The sequence below is a fragment of the Ranitomeya variabilis genome, chromosome 5, assembly GCF_051348905.1.
Source record: "Ranitomeya variabilis isolate aRanVar5 chromosome 5, aRanVar5.hap1, whole genome shotgun sequence".
Lineage (NCBI taxonomy): Eukaryota > Metazoa > Chordata > Amphibia > Anura > Dendrobatidae > Ranitomeya > Ranitomeya variabilis.
Genome location: NC_135236.1, coordinates 109,313,684 through 109,336,744, shown reverse-complemented (window position 1 = coordinate 109,336,744; position 23,061 = coordinate 109,313,684). Strand labels below are relative to the sequence as shown.

The following is a 23,061-nucleotide window of genomic DNA, read 5'->3' as shown; positions in this document are numbered from 1 at the left end:
TGGCACACAAGAAGAGACAGATGCCACACACAGGACTGGCACAGAGGCAGACTTGCCAATCTTTATCTCCCACTATTAATTATTTTTTTTACAGGGAGAATTTACCAAAAAAAAAAAATGGCCCAGTATTACACACTGGTTTTTGGTGGCACACAAGGAGAGACAGATGCCACACACAGCACTGGCACAGAGGCAGACTTGCCAATCTTTATCTCCCACTATTAATTATTTTTTTTACAGGGAGTATTTACCAAAAAATAAAAAATTGCCCAATATTACACACTGGTTTTCGGTGGCACACAAGGAGAGACAGATGCCACACACAGGACTGGCACAGAGGCAGACTTGCCAATCTCTATCTCCCACTATTAATTATTTTTTTTACAGGGAGAATTTACCAAAAAAAAAAAAAATTGCCCAATATTACACACTGGTTTTCGGTGGCACACAAGGAGAGACAGATGCCACACACAGGACTGGCACAGAGGCAGACTTGCCAATCTTTATCTCCCACTATTAATTTTTTTTTTTACAGGGAGAATTTACCAAAAAAAAAAAAAATGGCCCAATATTACACACTGGTTTTCGGTGGCACACAAGGAGAGACAGATGCCACACACAGCACTGGCACAGAGGCAGACTTGCCAATCTTTATCTCCCACTATTAATTATTTTTTTTACAGGGATAATTTACCCCCCCAAAAAAAACGGCCCAGTATTACACACTGGTTTTCGGTGGCACACAAGGAGAGACAGATGCCACACACAGCACTGGCACAGAGGCAGACTTGCCAATCTTTATCTACCACTATTAATAATTTTTTTACAGGGAGAATTTACCAAAAAAAAAAAATGGCCCAGTATTACACTCTGGTTTTTGGTGGCACACAAGGAGAGACAGATGCCACACACAGCACTGGCACAGAGGCAGACTTGCCAATCTTTATCTCCCACTATTAATTATTTTTTTTACAGGGAGAATTTACCAAAAAATAAAAAATTGCCCAATATTACACACTGGTTTTCGGTGGCACACAAGGAGAGACAGATGCCACACACTGGACTTGCACAGAGGCAGACTTGCCAATCTCTATCTCCCACTATTAATTATTTTTTTTACAGGGAGAATTTACCAAAAAAAAAAAAAAAATGGCCCAATATTACACACTGGTTTTCGGTGGCACACAAGGAGAGACAGATGCCACACACAGCACTGGCACAGAGGCAGATTTGCCAGTCTTTATCTCCCACTATTTTTTTTTTTCAGGGAGAATTAAAAAAAAATAAAAAACAAAAAAAACAATATTACACACTAGGTTTTCTGTGGCACACAATGAGAGACAGATGCCACACACAGCACTGGCACAGAGGCAGACTTGCCAATCTTTATCTCCCTGCAGTAATCTCAGAAAAGTATGGCAGGCAGCTATAAAAAGGACTGCTGCACACAAAAGTGTGGACAAACAAACAAGATAGCTGTGCAGAAAGGAAGGAACAACAGGATTTGTGCTTTGAAAAAAGCAGTTGGTTTGCACAGCGGCGTACACACACAGCAACGCAGCTATCAGGGAGCCTTCTAGGGCAGCCCAATGAGCTACAGCGCTGAGGAAAAAAAATGTAGCTTCCACTGTCCTGCAAACAAAAGGTGGTGTTGGACAGTGGAAATCGCTACAGCACAAGCGGTTTGGGGGTGAATGCACCCTGCCTAACACTGTCTATCCCTGCTTCTGACGAAGCGGCACCTCTCCCTACCCTCAGATCATCAGCAGTAAGATGGCGGTCAGCGGGAACGCCCCTTTATAGCTTCTGTGACGCGGCAGAAAGCAAGCCAATCACTGCAATGCCCTTCTCTAAGATGGTGGGGATTGAGATCTATGTCATCACGCTGCCCACACTCTGCGTCCACCTTCATTGGCTGAGAAATGGCGCTTTTAGCGTCATTGAAACGCGACTCTGGCGCGAAAGTCGCGTACCGCATGGCCGACCCCACACAGGGATCGGGTCGGGTTTCATGAGACGCCGACTTTGCCAAAAGTCGGCGACTTATGAAAATGAACAATCCGTTTCGCTCAACCCTAGTCTGGAACATTCTAACTTTCCCTACAGTCTACCAGTTATATATTTATGGGGAGTGACCTAATAAATAGGAGCAGAAGCTCCCCCTGGTGGTCTGGAGTGTGAAATGTGTTGCATGTTTGTGATACCTGGATGCAGTTATCCTTCTTTGTCTCCAAACGTATCACTCTCCCTGAGAAGAAAGCGATACCACTGTGATGACCAGGACCCTGGGGCGCCGCACTCCCCCTGTTAAATCCAGTACTCCCGGACAGTGAAAAGAAAACAACAGTTACATGTTAGCAAAAAAACATACAAATTTTTAAAATGCTATAAAACAAATTAAAATAAACTGATGCTTCCCTTCATGGGAGGTGAGGACACTTTAAAGTTGCAAAAACAAGTTTATAAAGGTTCATCCAGTATTGTTTTTGGTCAGATGAAGCAAACAAGGTTCTACCCATGCCAGCAAAGTGGGCAGAACCAGGGTGCACCTTGGAGGTGCCAAACTATTTACAAGAAAAGTCTTTGGGTAAGCATTGTCCATTACCGCAATGTCCATTTTTAAACCTGTAACAAAGATAAGCAAGCAATTCAAACATGTAACAGCAATTGTTGACATTTTTAATCCCTGTAACAAGCTGGGATTTGACCTTTGGTACTGAGGTAGGGCAAACAATACTCTAGTCAATTGTTAACTTTAAAAACAGCAGCAATAATAACTTTCACAAAGCAGTCTCTTCAAAAAGCTTCTTTTCTTTTTGTAAAACCAGTAGGGAGCACCTTTAAGAAGGTGCAAACTATTTACAGGCAAAGTCTTGATCATGCACAGTTCATGATTCACAGTTCTTTAATCCAGAAGATAACTTGTGCAATCATAGGATCCCTTTTTAACAGGGGACCCCTTTAAGAAGAAACCCTAGTCGGGTTTATGAACTGTTAAACAGCAATAGTCATTTCAAACTTGCAGCAAAAGATGAACATGTAACTATTTACAGTCATTTTCTTTCTTTTTATTTTCTCTTATGCTGGGAGCGGGCCTACCAGTGACTCGTCGGTCTGCAGTGTGGCACAGTCGGTGGCTACGGTAAGGTCAGTCACTGGAATGGGGTCAGTAGCTGTGGCACGAGCAGTTGCTGGAGTGGGGTCGGTCACCAGGGCAGGGTTGTTCCTCATACCTGCTTCGGATGCGGTCCCTCCGGTGCTGGTCTGCTCCACTGTTGCAGCTGCAGTCGCTGGTCGCTGGATGGGCCGCGGTGCTGTTGTTACTCAGCAGTGTCTCACTTTCCGGCTCTGCTGAGGTCAAAGGTGCGGGCTGCAGGTCTTTTGTTGGCGCCACCATCTTTTTCAGCAGTGCCGCTGTTTCTTGCTCTAGGGCACTGGATCTTCTTTCCTGCTCTGGACCAGACGAGGCTGCCGACGGACGTCTGGAAAGGCTCGCGATGAAGGCCTCTTTCCACCCGGTTACGGTGCTCAGCTGTGTGCGCAGAAGTTGATCGGTGAGTTCTACCACCTCCGCTTTCAGGAACTCCAGGACCTCTGGTGACTGGTCACTGCGGCTTCCATCCTGGTAGCTGGGGGAGTCCTTGGCTTCCACCCCACGCTTCGAGTCTTGGCCGCTCGCCATCTTGTCCTCCGTGTCCCTTCTTGCTGGGTCCTCATCACTTTCCCGCTCTCTCCTTCGGGGGCAGAGCTTCTTCTTTCTCTTTCTTACGCCATTCAAGATCAAGAGGCGGATCTCAGTTGCTGATGGACATGTCTGCATGGTACATTAGTACTTGGAGTGGGCGGCCATTATTTTTCACGTGTCTCAGTTAGTTCTCGCCCATTATGGCACGCCCTTCTTCTCCAGCACTCCTCGTGGTGCTGTAATGGCGGAGGTTTTGGTGGCAATTTTGGCCGTCTTTTTGCAATACACAGTCTTTCAATAAACCACAATTCAAGCACAATTCTGGCACAGTCTCTAGGTGCACATGACCCGATATACGGTAACCTCTCCTTTGCTGCAACTCCCTTCACGCTCGCTGCAATACAGTTCTGCCTTTCAATGTCTCTATCTGGGAGCTGCAGCACTGAGGGCATGCACAGCTCCTTTAACCTTCCATCCTCCTCAGACTCTGGTCTGGAACGTTCTAACTTTCCTTACAGACTACCAGTTATATATATATATGGGGAGTTATATATATATGGGGAGTGACCTAATAAATAGGAGCAGAAGCTCCCCCTGGTGGTCTGGAGTGTGAAATGTGTTGCATGTTTGTGATACCTGGATGCAGTTATCCTTCTTTGTCTCCAAACGTAGCATCACTCTCCCCGAGAGGAAAGCAATACCACTGTGACGACCAGGAGAAGTAAGCAATGAAGGTCACAATGCAAAGTACAAAGAACATTTCAGCAATTATATACTCTAGGAGGGTATTAAGATGAAAGGGAATGAGGTGAATTACACAACTTGAGATGTTTTTGGCACAACATAGAATTTCGATTAGCTATGCAGAGAAATAATAACTATTTAATGACTTTGCAAATATTGTAATATGCAAATACAATTAAAATAAAGTCATTAAAAGTAAGAATGGGATGAAATCTTTTTAATATGCAACCTATTATAATATGCAATATTACGAGAACAGTAATTTTATAAAGGAGACGTTCAGCTCCAAAATCTTCATCTACCTGTTCAAATTGTAAAGTTAATAAAATATGATTAGGTGCAATTCTCCGCCAGCATATTATTACTGGACCAGTATGTGAGGTGCATTAAATAAGACCAGGCTTTATTTATAGAGTACCAAGTAGGGACGAGAGAGCAGGGACATTGCTTTTATTCACAGGACCCTACAGCAGAACTGCAAATTAAACCTTTACCTTAACTACGAGAATCAATACACCAGAAATAGACACTGACTGCCTCCTACTGTATTTAATGGTCACACCAGCTGTTTATTAACAAATCGTCATGTAACACATACAGCTCTGGCAAAAACTAAGAGATCACTGCAAAATGTTCAGTTTGTATGATTATTCTCCTTATAGGTATATTTTTGAGGGAAACATACAAATATACATTTTTAATTTATTCTATAAACTTCTGACAACATGTCTCTGAATTTCCAAGCAATACATTTTGTATTTTTTTTCTGAAAAGGAGAAATGGTCAAAATTACAAAAAACCCAGTGCTTTCAGACCCCAAAGAATGCAAAGAAAACAAGTTCGTAATCATTTAGAAACAACAATACTAATGTTTTAACTCAGGAAGAGTTCAGAAATCAATATTTTGTGGAATAACGATGATATTTATTCACAGCTTTCATGCGTCTTGGCATGCTTTCCACCAGTCTTTCACACTGCTTCTGGTGCAAAAATGTAAGCAGTTCTTCTTTGTTTGATGGCTTGTGAGTATCCATCATCCTCTTAATTACATTCCAGAGGTTTTCAATGGGATTCAGGTCTGGAGATTGGGCTGCCCATGCCAGGGTTTTGATGTGGTGGTCTCTTAATTTTTGCTAGAGCTGTATACTACATGTAATAAATAGGCTAGAGATGATTTTTGCTTTCCTGCAGCCTGTGGCAAAAATTTAAATAGTGCTCCTCCCAACAGTAGAATTTAAACCTGCAGTGCATTTTGGGTTGTGCTTTAACAAAATTTATTTTATGGTAAAGTAGACCTGTGAACACGATTCTCCACTTTAGTATAATACCAGACTTTCAATTATTTTTTTTTATTGTAAAAATTGTGGTTTGAGGTTGTTATTTTTTGAGACCCATAACATTTTTGTTTTTTCCATCAATGGAGCTGTGTAAAACTTTTTTTTGTTTAGTGAGCTGGTGGTTTTAGATATATCAAATTGTGGTGCATATGACGTTTTGATCACTTTTCATTGCATTTTTTTAGGGAGGAGAGGTGGCAAAAAATGTAATTCTGGGATTTTGATTTTTTTCTCTTTACCATATAGGGTAAATAACTTTATGTTTTGATGATTTATAATGCCCATCTGTTCATGAATACAGCACCAGTGCCAACATCAGTTCATGAATGCAGCATCGGAGGCATCATTGTTTTAGTGTTGTATTCATGTACCAATCATCATTACATTAATTCATGACCATAACCACCATTAGTAAAGGAAAACCTCACTAGAAACGCAATCAGTACATATATACAGCACCAGAGCCACCATCAGTTTATGAATATATAACTAGAATCGTGATGAAACCAGAACCACCATCAATACAGGAATAAATCATCAGACCCACCAACAGTACATGAGCACATCACCAGAACCATTATTAGTTCATGAATTCATCATCAGAACCACAGTTAGGATATCTATGGCTATAGTCATGTTCTAACATCCCCACAACCATTATCCGTACAGGAATACATCACCAAATCCTTCATTAGTACATGAACACATCACCAGAACTACTATCAATACAGGAATACATCACAAGAACCACCATCAGTAAATGAATACAGCATTAAGACCAACGATAAATTGCAGTGTAAGGTCAGACACTTCTATGTACACATGTATCACATGACCTTACAACTTCCAGTATGCTCATAACAATGGTAAGGAGATACTTGGGGTTGTTGTTAGTGCAGTGCCCCAGGGCCCTCACCGTTGCAGTAATGTCAATCTTCCACCAGGGGGAGTGATATTATGTCTGAAGGCAATAAAGGAGATCTCATTACCAGGTATCACAAACCACACAACACACTTCACACTCCAGGCTGCCAGGGGGAGCCTTGCTCCTATCTACTAGGGCACTCCTCACAATTAGGTAAAACTGGTAGTCTGGACAGGAAGTTAGGCAGAAGTGAGCTGGGCTTCACCCAGTGAGCTGCTATCTGGGCTCCGCTCAGGTAGTGGGTTCCTGACGGGTGGGATCCTGTCAGAGGCCTGGACAGAAGGCCACAGAGCTGCGCCTGCCCCACGTGCGGCAGCATCGTAAGAAAGAGACATTGAAGGGATTTGCATTGCAGAGAGAAATGAAGTCATAGCAAAGGGAGAGGAAACCAGAAGGAGTTCTGCCCTGTAATAGGCTGCCTCCTTCTGAGGCGCAGGATCCGGTAGCAGGAACACCGAGGAAGTCATCGTCTCCAAGCCTGGCTCCAGAGACCGGCAGGACAGCTAATTCCATATTAGTTGCCTGACCTTATACCCAGGAGGCAAAGACCTATGAAAAAAGTTTGCTATAACAGTGCACTTCAACTATTCAACACTCCACCCAAACTACCAACCATTAAAAAGGAGCTGGAGAGCAGTATGCTGTGTTAAAAGACAAGGTATTGACTTCCACCTCTGTAGTTTAAGCTAATCCCCAACCCCTCCCTCCCACCAGCCAATCACATATTCTCCAGCACATGATATTTAAAAAATATATTATATATAAATAAGCGTGTATATTTATATATATACAGTATATACACTCACCGGCCACTTTATTAGGTACACCTGTCCAACTTCTTGTTAACACTTAATTTCTAATCAGCCAATCACATGGCGGCAACTCAGTGCATTTAGGCATGTAGACATGGTCAAGACAATCTCCTGCAGTTCAAACCGAGCATCAGTATGGGGAAGAAAGGTGATTTGAGTGCCTTTGAACGTGGCATGGTTGTTGGTGCCAGAAGGGCTGGTCTGAGTATTTCAGAAACTGCTGATCTACTGGGATTTTCACGCACAACCATCTCTAGGGTTTACAGAGAATGGTCCGAAAAAGAAAAAAAATCCAGTGAGCGGCAGTTCTGTGGGCGGAAATGCCTTGTTGATGCCAGAGGTCAGAGGAGAATGGGCAGACTGGTTCGAGCTGATAGAAAGGCAACAGTGACTCAAATCGCCACCCGTTACAACCAAGGTAGGCCTAAGAGCATCTCTGAACGCACAGTGCGTCGAACTTTGAGGCAGATGAGCTACAGCAGCAGAAGACCACACCGGGTACCACTCCTTTCAGCTAAGAACAGGAAACTGAGGCTACAATTTGTACAAGCTCATCGAAATTGGACAGTAGAAGATTGGAAAAACGTTGCTTGGTCTGATGAGTCTCGATTTCTGCTGCGACATTCGGATGGTAGGGTCAGAATTTGGCGTAAACAACATGAAAGCATGGATCCATCCTGCCTTGTATGGAGCATCTTTGGGATGTGCAGCCGACAAATCTGCGGCAACTGTGTGATGCCATCATGTCAATATGGACCAAAATCTCTGAGGAATGCTTCCAGCACCTTGTTGAACCTATGCCACGAAGAATTGAGGCAGTTCTGAAGGCAAAAGGGGGTCCAACCCGTTACTAGCATGGTGTACCTAATAAAGTGGCCGGTGAGTGTATACGGTATATATATCCCTATCTACTTCCTTGTCCCGATATTCCTCTACCCCAATCAGGCTTGAGGCCATAGCTTTGCTTGTGGGAGGAGTGGTGAATGGCAGAAATAGTCCCGAATCAGCAGTACTGGATTTGCATCTCAGGAGTCTGTGGGTACAGGTGGTTTAGTGATTTTCACATGTCTGTCATTCATTGTCTTAGGATGGACTGCGATGTCTGGACATGCTGTGTATCTACTGTCATGCAGTGACCCATGTTACAGCCAGGGGGCGCTGTATGTGCTTCTCAGGATACGCATGGAGGCGTATCAGTAATGGTGATGGTGAAACAGTGACCGGCAGGATTGTAAATGGCCGGTATGTGTCGCAGAGGGAGTCTGGGCTGTAAGCCTGAAGTAAGGTTGTTCTGGGACCTGTAGTCCCACAAGTATTTGTGTTTGTTTACTTAAAAGGGAGGCTTGCAGGGTTAGTTGGAGAGCTGGGTGGGTCTGGCTAACCACACACACCTCCCACCTATGGAAGGGGTTACAGGTATATAATGTGACCAGGGTTTGGTCACATGTTGGAGAGTGTTTGGATCTGTATGGTCCGTGTGCAAGGTCCTGGTAACGCCTATGTGTTGGGAGTGCTATCTCCCTGAATAGAACGTGGTGGAGCTTTGGCACTGAGTGGCCTGTGTGTTGGACAGTCCCAGCTGGGGATGGATGTCCTGAAGATCACACGGAGAGGCCATGTACCTACAAAGCCTGGGACGGCTTCTCTGTTGGCGAAGCCAGGACTGACAAGGAGTCAGCGTGAGGAGCAGAGCTCCTGGAAGGTAACCCCAGACAAGGGGGGTTATAATTCATGCCAGAAAAGTTTATCTGCTACATGAACAGACTGTTGGCCACGACATGTTTGTGGATGTAATGAAATTACCTTTATGTTATGTGGTTTATGCGGAGTTAATAAACCAAATAGACTGATCTATGTGAGAAAACCGCTCCTGTGTGCTTTAATCCCGTGCCAAGGGTGTGTCCCCCAACACACTCAGGTAGCGCTATCTCACACTACTGACCCAAACAATTTCATATATGCTTATTTAGATGTTGAGTTTGTGTTAGATACTATTTTGAAGTAAATACATTTTTTTGAATCACTTTTCATTCTATTTTTGTAAGTGTTATGTAACCAGCAATTCTGTTTTTTTTGTAACTTTTTATCAATGACTTTACCTTCATTCTGCAGGTCAATTACAACAATATCAAATTTATCTATTTTTTTATATTTTAATACTTTTGAAGTTTTGTTTTTTAAGTTTTTGTGTTGTAGTATATATCTGTCTAAAGAAAGAAAAACAGTCTTTTCCCACTGCCTAGGGCAAATGCCTATTGTGTTTATAGGTAAATTCATCCCTGTAGGTCAGTATTTGGTTCCCAGTAGTCAAAACTAGAAGTGCAAAGAAGAGAGGGAAAGGCACAGCAACAATTAAATGAGGTTAAAGACATGCAGACTTGACATTTGTTTGCACTTCATCCCTTTTCTCAGGGGCCCGCAACCCTAACTCCTCCTGCCTGTCATCACAATTTCAATGGTATCTACGGTACCTACTTTGTGGGGCGGCGTAGGTAACATACTGTGTGTTGAGGCCCTTACACTACCTGTGAGGTCTGTGGGGGTCATCATATTGTGTGTAGGAGCCTTCATGCTGACTGTAGGAGACAACATCCTGGGTGTAGCACTATTCTGACTCCATTATTAAACTGCAAGTGTAGGGCGCAGAGATGCCTTATCTCTTTCAACCGGTACTCACATAGAGTGATGTCCTCAGATATCTTGAACTCAACTGTATGTATGAAGATTCCAAAAGAAGGTTTATTTTCCAGCTGAATTCTTGTACATATGCACACATACAGTCAGTAAACAGATGGTCTTCTAAGATGGCTGATAGACAGTAAAGAGGAAGAAGAATGGGGAACAAGGGTGGTGTTAACTGACATCAGAGCTACATCAGAGAGAGACAGGGAGAGGGGAAGAACAACTTTTAAAGAGCGCAAACCTTAGTGTTGTGATGCAGTAACCCATGTTACAGTCAGGGGGTGCTGTGTATGCGCTTCAGGATGCACTTGGAGGCATAATTATGATGGTGAAATGTGTCGCAGAGGTTCTCTTCGCTGTATGCCCAAAATGTTATGGTTATGCTGGGACTTACAGTTCAACAAGTGTTTGTTGTGTTTACTTATAAGGGGGGCTTATAGGGTTAGCTGGAGAGCTGGGCAGTACTGACTAACCACACACACCTCCCACCTATGGGGGTGGTTACAGCTACATAATGTGACCAGGGTTTGGTCACATGGCCAGAGTGTTTGGACCTGAATGGTCTGTGTTTTAGGTCCTGAAAGAGGTCAGGTCTGTGTTGGAAGTTCTGGCGAGTGGAGACTTCCTGAACAGCACATGGAGAGTCCTTGGACCTGGTGGCCTGGGTGTTGGACGAACGTCCTGAATAGCACCCGGACAGGCCACATGTGTATGCAGAGCCTGGGATGGCCCTAAATTGAGAAAGACGCTGTCGTGTTGAGGACCTTGGACTGACGAGGAGTAAGCCTGTGGAGCAGGAGCTCTTGAGAGGTAACCCCGGGTATGGAGAAAGAACTATGTGCACTGACAAAGGACAGTTACTGAACTGTGCAGTCACCCAGGCAAGGAGAGAGACAGGGGTGACTAGTGAATGCTTTGCAAAGCCATACATGATGAAGTAATGGACTATGTGTAAGCCGGTGATGTGCAACCTGGCTTACGGTGCGGTTTATGACAGTTAAATAAACCGTATGGACTGTTTTGTGTGAAAAACCGTGCCTGACTACGTTAATCCGCTGCCAAGGAAGTGTTCCCCAACTCAAGCAGCAGGCGCAATGCCACAGTGTATAGCAACAAAACAGCATAATATAACACAGTGCTTATGAAGTACTGTCTGTATCATTCCCAAATCATTGGACATGACAATCTCCATCTGAAATCTTTAGATTTCACAATGATCCATTTTGATGTACTGTCATCTGATGATGTCCACCGTCTATCTGTGACTGGAGAGATAAAAAAACACACATACATGCAATAAAAACTATAACAGTTTGGTGGTCTGAAGTCCACGACAGTAGGAAAATCCAAGTTCAATAGAAAATCCATCTTCAAATTAGGAAAGCTGCAACTTGCAAACACTTCCACCAACAAACAATGCAAATGATGAAAGTTCCATGTCCTAATACCGCTGGAGGTATGCTAACCACCGTAAGCTGTGGGCAGTAGCAATGTTTTTCATGTGATGCCTTCTCTCATGAAGCACTTGGAAATGCAAATCGAGTTAATACTAGCCTGCATGGCCGATGACCAGCTCGATATGCATCCAGAGTGATGAGGCCTCAGCTTCAACCTTGGTGCCATAGATGTGTGGCATGTAGAGATGGCTATTCTGATCTCTCCATCGGTGTCCGGTTCCTCAAGCTGGCACAAATCATGGAACATGACACTCTGCGTGCAGAAGGGATTTTTTGCTTTTTTTTCTAGCATGTACATGCAACACCCCAGGTAACCGGTTGTTGCAGTAATGTTGCCTTTCTTTCGGGGAGGGTGATATCACGCTTGGAGGCAAGGGAGATTCTACCTATCAGGTAAGGCACTCGCATTCAACACATCTGAATCTAGGCCAGGAGGGGGCACTCAGGACACGGATTCAGGGGAGCTTCCGTACACTTTATGTATCCTGGTCTGGAGGAGGAGTTAGTGAGTCTGAGGGAGACAGTGGAGGGAGACAGTTGGTCTCCAGGAGTAAGAAGAAGGACGTCTGGAGCAGACGTGGGGGCCGAGCAGCCATGAGGATTACTGAAAGAGTTGAATTGCGGAGGAGCTTAGAGGAAAGAAGCACAGAGGAGGAAGAGGCTCAGCAGGGGAACAGCGGAAGGACACCCTGGGAGCCAGAGCGCAGAACCGGGTACCGGGAGCCTGAGGGTATAGTGGGACTCTACGACACTTAGCAGAACCGGAGGGCATAGGACTGTATGTCAATTGCCTGCATCAAGTCTGGGGTGAAGCAGTAAATTTAGAGCCCGGGTCATGATAGAGACCCTATAAACTGGCTTGAACTGCCTATCATACAGACATCTGTCTTAGGACAGGAGAGAGGGGACTTGCACTGAGCTTCAAGTGGCAGGGACCTAATCAACTAAACAGCGCAAGTAGGAAAGGCTTATGGACCTAACCTGGGAGAGGAATCTCCTATTGCCTCCAAGCCGGCCGGACCACAGCTACCCTGTACTTGGTACCCTGGACTGAGGACTACTACTACTACCATCTGTAAGCCAGGTAAAGACTGCAATCCTGAGTCCTTGTTCTTTACTATACCATCCACCACATCATCGGTGCCATACACTTGGGAAGCCCTGGGGACCCCGCTTCACCTGTGGGAAGCGTCACCATCTAGCTGCCCTACCATCACCCCAGAGGACCCCTTTAAGCGGCATCGGTCCCTACTGACCGAACTCCACAGGTGGCATCACGAACATAGACATTACAAATCCTATTAAAGACCTTTCCCCTTTAATTGAGCACCCAGGGCCACGGACCGGGTCGCAGTCACTGTGACATCCCCTTTAAGACCGGACCCGGTACCGTGTACCCCGCTGCCCTGGTGGGGCGCTCCATATATAATATTCATTTTGTGAACTAGGGGGCAGGTCACTGAGTGATCAGTGACCTGTCAGCAGTCTTCATCATGAATAGCTAAGCAGAGCACCAAATGAAGACCCCCCCCATCCTACTGTGTGGGGGGCACTTTAGGGGCATCATGCTGTGGGAGGTATTATACTGTGTTGAGGTTAATGTGGCACCATCATAATTTGTGGGTGCCACTGTTGTGGCATCACTCTTTGCTGAAGGCACTGTTATGTCATCATGCTGTGCATGTGTAGGAACTATAGAGTGAAATAATTAGAAAATTCACTGTTGGGGTATCATGTACGATGGGGGAATTTGGGGGGCATTATACCATATAATGGGCCATAAAAGGCGTATAGCAGTGGGCGAAAACACTAAGGGGCTTCAGTATTGCCATAATAACTGTGTATCTGCTGCATTATGTGTCTCTACTCCTCCTCAATTTGGGAAGTATGAGCTGGCCTACTGCTGCGAATATTATTTTTGGGGTGTGTATAGAGGAAGAGCACTATTACAACATTTGCCCCATGATTTTAATGTAGGCCACTTCTTTTTCCATAATCATCAGATTACACATTCACTCCATTGTTTGCCAAACCTATGAACAGAGGTTCCGTGCACATTCTACCCTATTAAAAAAGGAGTGCCAATTTGTTACATTGCCTTTACCACTGTGATAATGTCAATACTGAGATCCTCAAGGTATCATGTAAGCAGGAGCGTAGCATAGGTTACCTGCACCAAGGGCAAGGCAAGTATCTCACCCTAATCCCTATAATAATACCTCCTAAGTGCTCTCTTAAAACAATGAATGACCCCTGAACGAATCCTTTAGAAATTTTTAATGCCCTCCTATATAAAGTAATGATGACTCCTAACTGCATACACCAAATAATGCTACCTTTTTGACACAGCCTGCAAAAATACTCACTTAATCAGAGCCACAGAGTCCTCTTCTAACCTGCATGGAGGGTGGGCTCGCGCATTGACATCAGTCTGCATCCTAAAGGATGAACTTGGTGCAGCCTACGGCTCCCTGCCCTATCACAAAATCCAACTGTATCAGCATCATGTTGACGACACCAATTCAGTTCCCAGTGGCACTCGCCCAAAGATTCAGGGCATGTGGCCACCAGTCCCTGTTCCTGGTTATGTCATGTGCACTTCCCAAATGATGGCAACATCACTTTTTAATAGCACAAAAAAAATTTAAAGAAAAGATACTTTCTATGCCTAACTGCAGCGTAATATAAAGTCTTACATTAACCCTTTTAATTCATCTTACAGAACATATCATGACTTCCAGATCTTCTTATCGCAGCCCATTCGTTAGGGGACCATTACAACGAGCCAGCCATCCAATACTTAGTGTGTTTGACCTGGAAAAGATACTGTATACTGGGAAATGTATACGGAACCATGCAGATGAGGTGTGGCCAGGGCTCTACTTGGGAGATCAGTAAGTCATGTTCAAGAAAACGATATTTTATGCATAGACTCATATTTGCTGTGAAAAACTGCTATATAGACTCATACTTTTGCTATATCATCAAATTATGACATGATGTACAGTGTCCATATACAGTTTATCCATCAATGCAACCTAATGGGCAGTGAATTGTAAACCAACCAATTTGTGAAAATCCAATTTATCAAACTTCAGTGGTCCTGACATTAATATTGCCCATTATTCTTACTATTCTACCAATTTTTTTATTATTCCTACCGTCATCTCTTGTAGGCTATATTCCTGGTTTTAGTTGTAGGAGATTTTGTAGTGTAGAATGTAAAACAACCCCCATTACAGGCCACAATAAAAAAAAAGGTGAAAAAATACATATTTTTAAGATCTAAAAATAGTATCTAAACAATGAAATCACTCCTATTCTAAAAATATAAATGGATATTTTATAATTAATAATATTTTTGATATCGCCACATGCATAACTATTGGAACTAATATAATGTTACAATATTTATCCCAAACGGTGAACTAGTGAACAATAAAACGAGGGAAAATTTTGAATTGTCAGAATGGCTGTTTTTTTGGTCAGTTAACCTCCTGAAAAAAATGAACTAAAAAGATAAAAGAAAGTTTAATGACCCCCCTAAAAGTAATGATAAGAGTTAAGGTTGTACCCCCCCCCCCACACACACACACACACACACAAAAACATGATAACATTTTATTGACTGAAAAAGGCGAGAAGGAAAAATCTAAAGTGAAGAGGGGACTACTGGGACTTTGACATTCAAGACCTGGTATAATCCTGGAGCTGGTCCTCCTGACACCCTCTCCCTCCAACACCACCCCCAATTTCTTGCTGATGGTTACACAAAACCTAGTTGAGTTTGTTTCACTAAGCCACAGATCCAGATGTGCCACGCTTGACACGTGACCAAGTCATCCAAACTAACTTCACTACTGTAGACTGTGATTACTACGATAATCATTGGTACAATTCTACCTGAAATTTTCCTATGGCATGGTTTCCATTCTATCACAATGTCCCTGCATATAAGAAAAATGTAATTCCTTATCATGTATTGTTTATTGAGAGGCTTTTCTTATTCCGAGTCCAGGGAGATAGCGGCCAATAAAGGTGAACTCTATCAGATGCGTATTACCCACATCCTGAACGCTACGCACAGTCGCTTCAGAGGAGGAGAGGAATACTACAAAGGAATGAACATTTCGTACATGGGGATTGACGCTCAGGACTCCCCCACTTTTGATATGAGCGTACATTTCAATCCGGCAGCAGATTTTATTCACCGGGCACTCGGAGAAAGAGGTAAGACCACTGGGAATGCTGGGTAGCAAATTCTATGGAAACGATAATGCAGCCATATTGGTTTGTCATCATACAGAAAAAAATGATGTTAGAAACCATTTGTGGTTCTCTAGAGAATTGTTGCATGCTTGTGGTGTAATGGGAAACTAGCACATGGCAGTGGTGCTCAATAGGGGCTGCTGATGGCAGTGACGGGCCATCAGAAGCCATGCTCGGGGTGGGAGTGTCATGCAGGAGACTGCAATAATTGCCACTGATATACTAATATAAATAATAACTTATACATATGTAATATATATAAATTATGCATTATGCTATTTCTAGCAGATGTATAAAAATAAACATAATGGGGGAGATTTCTCAAAGGCTTTGCACCAGCTTTTTTGGAGACCAATAGTGACACATATAGTACATCATTCTTTCACAAAAAATGGCAATTTTTTGCTAAGTTACATCTCACTTTATCTGTATAGATATCCATGTCCAGATTACATAAAGTTTAAGCCAAAAGTATTAATTGTGATTGAAAAAAATACAAAATAATAAAAATGTTCATTTGATTTTTCTAAAAAGGCGATCTGGTTTATCTTTCAAAAAAGAAGTGAAACTGTATGTAAAACTAATCAGGACATTATTGATTTTATATGAAAAATCAAAACATTTCAAAAACAACGAGGAAATAGAAACATCGTCTCGCAATATCCAGCAACATATTAAAATTAGAGAAACCGAGTTGATCCCACCCACCACCACCCCCCAAAGAAAAATGAGTAAATTTAAGTGGCTCAAAGTCTCGTAATAACTCACATTTTAATTGACATAGTCTGATTATGTTGTTTCCTCAAGTTGTGACCCTAGATGAGTACCACAATTCTACATGTAATAACAAGGAGGAGAGCAAATTTGACTTCTCATTTCATATTTGTACCTCAATATGAGTCTTACCTTCCAACTGCCACTCGATACCTCTCACCTTGTGTTACCGTGACCAAAGAAAATACTGATAGACGCAACTCTAGTGCCAATATCAGATGATATAAGTAATAATAACCCAACAATTACTGCGTTGTTTTGGGGGATATTAATGACATTACACCAGCTGAAAATTCTGTTAAAATGCCACAGGCAGCCCCAACTACATAGGGCGCTCGCATATTTTATAGAGACACAGAACCCTCTAGTCTAGTCTACTCCATTAATACATATATTGGCATCAAACAATACATATGAGTCGCCCACCAGGGCAATGGGGATACTTGATACCGGGTCCAGTCGCACTTAAAGGGGATGTCACGGTGGCTGCGACCTGGACCGTGGCCCTGGGACTCAATTAAAGGGGAAAGGTCTTTTAAGGGAATTGTGAAAGTCTATTTTCATGACTCCACCTGTGGTGCTCAGTCAATAGGGACCGACGCTGCTTAAAGGGGTCCTCTGGGGTGATGTTGTGGCAGTAAGATGGTGACACCTCCCACAGGTGAAGCGGGGTCCCCAGTGCTCCCAAGGTGTATGGCAGGGATCATGTGTTGCCGGTAAATAACGGGAGACACAGGGTTGCAGTCTTTACCTGGTTTACTGGTGGCAGCAGGCCACAGTCCAGGGTACCGGCAACAGGTACAGAAGGAGTTCTGGCAGCTCAGAAACAAGCGGAAATCCCCTTAGCAGGTCAGGTTGGGAGCCTTCATCTATGCTTTGCTTTCCTGGTCCCTTGCTCCCTGTAGTTTGCTGGCAAGGTACCCCTTTTCTCTCCTGTCCTGGGACAGTACCTGCACGGTAGGCAGCTTGAGCCATTTTCTTGGGGTCTCTGAAAGGGTGGCTCCAGGCTCTAACTGCTGCTGTACCTCAGGTGTTGTACGGGCAGTTAACGTATAGTCCTATGCCCTCTGGTTCTGCTGTGGACCTTGCAATTATCCACAACCTCGGGCTCACGGTGCCTGGTTTCTGCACTCTGACTATTAGGAGGCCCAATCGTAGCCTCCTTGAGCCATCAATCTCTCCTCTGCTCTTTTCGGGTATGTGCACACATTGCGGAATGGTGTGCAGATTTTTCCACACTGTTTTTGGTAAATCTGCAGGTATACCGCACTGCGGATTTACCTTGGAATTACTGCAGATTTACCTTGATTTTTCTGTGGTTTTTGTGCGGATTCCACCTGCAGTTTTACACCTGCAGATTTCTATTATGGAGCAGGAGTAAACCGCTGCGGAATCCGCACAAAGAATTGACATGCTGCAGAAAAAACAATGCTGCGTTTCCGCGTGTTTTTTTCCGCAGCATGTGCACTGCGGATTTTGTTTTCCATACGTTTACATGGTAATGTACAACGCATGGAAAACAGCTGCAGATCACAGCGTCAAATCAGCTGCGGATCCGCATCAAAATCTGCAGCGTGTGCACATGGCCTTTGTGTCTCTCTTCACTCTCAGACTCTCTCAGACTGACTCCACTCCTCCTCCAGACCAGGATCTATATATCTCAGGGAAGCTCCCCTAAAACAGGGTTTAGAGCTCCCCCTCCTGGCCTGGAGTTAGAATGTGTTGTGTGTGGGATAACCTGCCAAAGGGATCCCTCTTGTCTCCAGGCATAGCACTACGCTCCCCGAGGGGAAGGCAGCACTACTGTGGTACCCGAACTCCTGGGGTGCCACACATACATAAATTAACACACCAAAAATATAATTTTAAGCAAGCTAATAATAATTGTAATAGTAAGAATAAAAATGACAACCCACTAAGGAGACAGAAATCTTATTGGGACCATCACCAGGAAAGATGGGACTTTCACTAAAAATAAAAATAATCCTGAATATGTTCACACCATTTTAACTCGAAAATATAAATTCAACCCATTAAAGAGTATTGTAAGGCATTTAAAATGTTGGAAAATATGGCTATTGGAAAGATACATCAATTATGAGAAATCAAGACTCATTGACTCTAATTTCTAACATATTGTAAAATAGAGAATGGCCATTATCCAATTACAGATAAACCATAATATCTCTAACCGCCCAGCAGATAAGGGGGTGGCTTAGTGGTTATGGACACTTCTAGTTATCATGTATTACTTTTGGATACATAAAACTTTTTGATCACTTTTTATTTCATTTTTTGTGAGGCGGGATGAACAGTGCAGCTCTTTTGGCAATGTTCTTTCTAATTTTGTATATTTTTTTGCAAAGTTCACATTGTTGTATAAATTATGATATAACATTAGAGTAGATGTCATTTATTTTTCTACACTACAGATTTTGCAATTTTTTTTTTATTGGGAAAGCTGAGATTGCAGGAATATTTTTTTCTTATTTTTAAACTCTTGGAAAAATATTTTTCTACCAAAATTATTATTCCTAAAGGGACTTGAACATGCTATCCTATGATCGCATGGGTAACATACTCCTTTAAGTAGAGCAGTCAATATTATGCTATCCTGTCAGTGTTTGAGAAGACCGTCGCCAATCTGATAAAGAGACTGAAAGGTAACACAAGTCAACTTGTACATCCAATGTGAAAAATTGCTATTTACCTGCAGATATGGGGTTAATCTGCAGATTAATAGCATTCTGAAGCTGCCCAACAACTGCACTAAAAGGTCCGCTGCTGGGAAATGAACTTTATTCCTCCAAACACCCTCGGGCTTTCAGTCATAGAGGCTCGGCATCAGTCACCAATCAGTACATAATGAGCAGCGGCTAAAACCGCGCCCCAGGACTGACTGACAGCCATCACAGCAGAGAATCAGTGCAGAGAAAGATGTCAGTGAGTGCTGAGACCAGGTTACAGCCACCGCTCACTATGTACTGAGCAATGACTGAAGCCACACCCACCGCACCCCTATGACTGAAAGCCTAGGTTGCAGGGAGAAAAAAAGTTAATTTCTTCCCATCGGCTGGGATTTCAGTGCGGGCTCTGGCATATTCAGAACACTATTAACCTGCAGATTAACCTCATATCTGCAGGTTATTAGCATTTTTCACATGACAGCGTCCATTTAAGTATGGGATATAATGCACACTATTATAATTGTTTACTAAAACAATATGTATTTTTCTTTCTTTGCTAGGCAAAATTTTGGTGCATTGTGCTGTGGGGGTGAGCAGATCGGCCACACTGGTTCTTGCATATCTCATGATTTACCATCACATGACTTTGGTTGAAGCTATTAACACAGTAAAGGACCGAAGAGGAATCATCCCTAATCGTGGATTTCTTCGTCAGTTACTAGAGCTAGACAACACCTTGAGGGGAAAGCGTTAACAGACTGCTATAAATCTTTTCCAGCCAGCAACTAAGATTCATTTGCTCCTTAGGGAAAATTTGATTATATATTCCAGGACTATCTAACAACTTGTTTTCGTTTCATCATGTTGTAAGATAGGCATTTATTAGCATTGTTAAGAAAAAAATATTTCAAAAATGGCAAAGGTTAGCATTCTCCACAATTCGCAAGTTAGTTTTAATAAGGAAAAAAGTAAAACAAATAAATAAACCAAAATGTAACATACTTACCATACTAATTCTTGTACCATAGGTACCCTCTTGCCCTCAGTTATTTATTTTTCTTTCGTAAAAACATAGCATTCAACCATGCGTCTAGAGATGAACAGATCTTTGGAAATTCGAATTTGCAATTTTGCTGAATTTTCCCCAAATTTAATTTAATTTGTGTTGAATAAATTCAAACTAATCTCAATAATGGAAGTTGCTCAGAAAATAAATGTGAGGGAGAAGAGAGAGAGAACCCCGCTGACAATAAGAACTTACACTTGAAGGCCTAATTCACACATCCGTGTTTAACCAGTACTGGTGTCATCATTGTTTTCCATCAGTGTGTCTGTTCTTACCATCAGTGTTACTCCAGCATGGATAAAAGAATTAAACAACGTTTCTCCTATACGTTGCAATATTAAATATGGACAGCACACTGATGACACATGGATGCCATCAGTGTGCAGCATGTGTTTTCATGGACCCACAGACTTGTATTGGCCCTTGTCATCTGTGCTGCCAGAAAAAAAGGACATGTGAGCAGCCCCATAGGTTATAATTGGTACGTGCGGTATACGTAAAAAAATGGATACCATATGTATTGGAAACACGGACATGTGAAGGAGGCTTAAATGCGAGAAATAAAAGGTACTTTAAGTCCTTACACTTTACAGCTACCGGTAATTTACATTTGATCCTCTGCAGATCATCACTACTTAAGTACTGTTATTGTGTGATGTTTGTCAGCTGTGAATAAGGAAGATAAACGGAAATGACCAGGGCCACCATTGTCACAGGGACATCACAAAATTGCAAGCCCTATTTCTTCGATACAACTCGGAGGATAATTTTAATGGGTGGTGGCACCAAAAGAATTCAGACCAAACTTCCTGTTTAACTGGGAATCTTTGTGGATGATATTCCTAATGAAATATGACATGGCTGTGTAGGTCCTAGAACAAAAGCAAAAAATTATACCAGTTTTGTAGTCGTCCAAGGTACCATTTCTGAGCCTAGCAACTATGTGTCTAGTTACCTGCCAGTTGTGCATGGCGCTGTTCTTCCCCTACAGAGTGGTCACAGACTGCCTCTCCAGGTGTCACATCAACAAAGTGGCGGCTTCTTTTCTGTTCTGCTCTATCGAAGTGGCGTAACTTCCGACATCATTTTAATTGACAACCGTCTTCACCAGTTAGGCAGTCAAAATTTGGCTGTCAATCAGAATGATTTTCGAAGTCCCGCCTTGTCAACAGAGTGGAGTGGAAAATAATTTTGTGCTCTTTCGACGTGGTGTCAGCAGAGGCAGTTGAATCCCCGCCAGGAGCGGTCTGTGACTGCTCTGTGCCGTGTAAAAGCAGCAACTACCTGCCTGTTAGTGCTTAGGCTCACTTTTTGCTTTTCTTAAAATCCTAGATATACCTTTTAAGTTTTGAAAGTATGTGAAAATTACATTGGAAGTGCGTTAACATGTCCCAATGGAACTTCATGGCTAATTTGCATATGGCTTCACAGCTTGTTTTCTTAACCCTGGCAAATTGGATTATGTCAAAGCAAATCTTATTTTTAGCTTTGTTTTAGGACCTATACAGCTATACTACTAGAGTCATTGGTAAAATTGTCCTGAGAAGTTATCTTTAATTGGCCTTACAATAGAGAATTGATATTTTTTTTTATCAATTTAAAGAAGTCCCTCCAAGCCAAAAATCAAGTTGAGAGATCAAAATCCCTGCAAATAAGGCCTAAAACTGTGAAGGAGCACATACTGTATAGAGGACAGATGAAGAACTAAACATCATCATGCCAGTTTGTAAAAATGTCAGGACATCTATATTGGGTTTAGTCTATTTGTGATGGAAACGTTTGGGACAAGACAAGATTTTGAAACATAGATATCCTTCTATTTCTTGAAATCTCAACAATTTGCATATTATATTAACTCAGATTAAACAAGGAAGATACATTTATTAAAATGATGTATATGTTGCAGCAGCAATGCTTGGGAATGATAATAGTCTTACTAACTCTGTGATTTTGAATTGCATTAGTGATGAATATAATTATAATATTTTTACATGAATTACACAGAAACGGTCTACAATAAATATGTTGCTTTACATATGCGTATGTGATGAATATATAAGATTCTTGTCCTTTGTTGGATGACAAAATACATGGTGGTTCAAAAAGGCCGGTGCAAAAGTAAAGGCCTGTGGTAATGTAACATCAGTGGTAAATGGCCAGTGACGGAAAATAAAAGCAAAACTGGCTTAGTTGCCCCGTAGAAACCAATCACAGCACAGATTTCTTTTTTTCCAAGAGCTAAATTTAAAATGTGCTTACATCTGAAGAGACCGTGAAGAGGATTTAACTGTGAAGTCCTAGAAAGTCAACCAGGCTGACTAGTATGGAACTACAGGTGGTACAAGCCACAGTATGAAGTATCTAATAAAAACTTTGCGTTGTAAGCCATATAGATCACATCTTTGTCAGATTGCTAGTATCCCTTCTTCTTAAAATTCTCCACCTAAATTAGGTTAATTTGTTTCAACTACATGCGAGAGCACATCTTCAGAAGGCATCACAAGATCAAAGTATCAAGATTGGGTATCAGCCCTGCAGTGTTCATTGGCAACAGAATAGATGAGGATTAAGTCAAACTGTGAGAAAAATGAGCATCGAGCTTGGCAGAGATTTAGTGTCACTG

At 42.5% G+C, this 23,061-nt stretch overlaps 1 protein-coding gene across 1 annotated transcript; it reads left to right on the top strand.

The window, feature by feature from the left end:
* The first annotated feature begins 3,089 nt into the window (after nucleotides 1–3,089).
* DUSP26 (dual specificity phosphatase 26) lies at nucleotides 3,090–22,488 on the top strand. Its single transcript, XM_077263127.1, has 5 exons — nucleotides 3,090–3,142; nucleotides 3,431–3,554; nucleotides 14,365–14,536; nucleotides 15,661–15,872; nucleotides 19,933–22,488. Exons 3-5 carry the CDS (start codon nucleotides 14,373–14,375, stop codon nucleotides 20,124–20,126), a joined length of 570 nt encoding a protein of 189 aa, XP_077119242.1. The 5' UTR covers nucleotides 3,090–3,142; nucleotides 3,431–3,554; nucleotides 14,365–14,372; the 3' UTR covers nucleotides 20,127–22,488.
* Nucleotides 22,489–23,061: the final 573 nt, after the last annotated feature.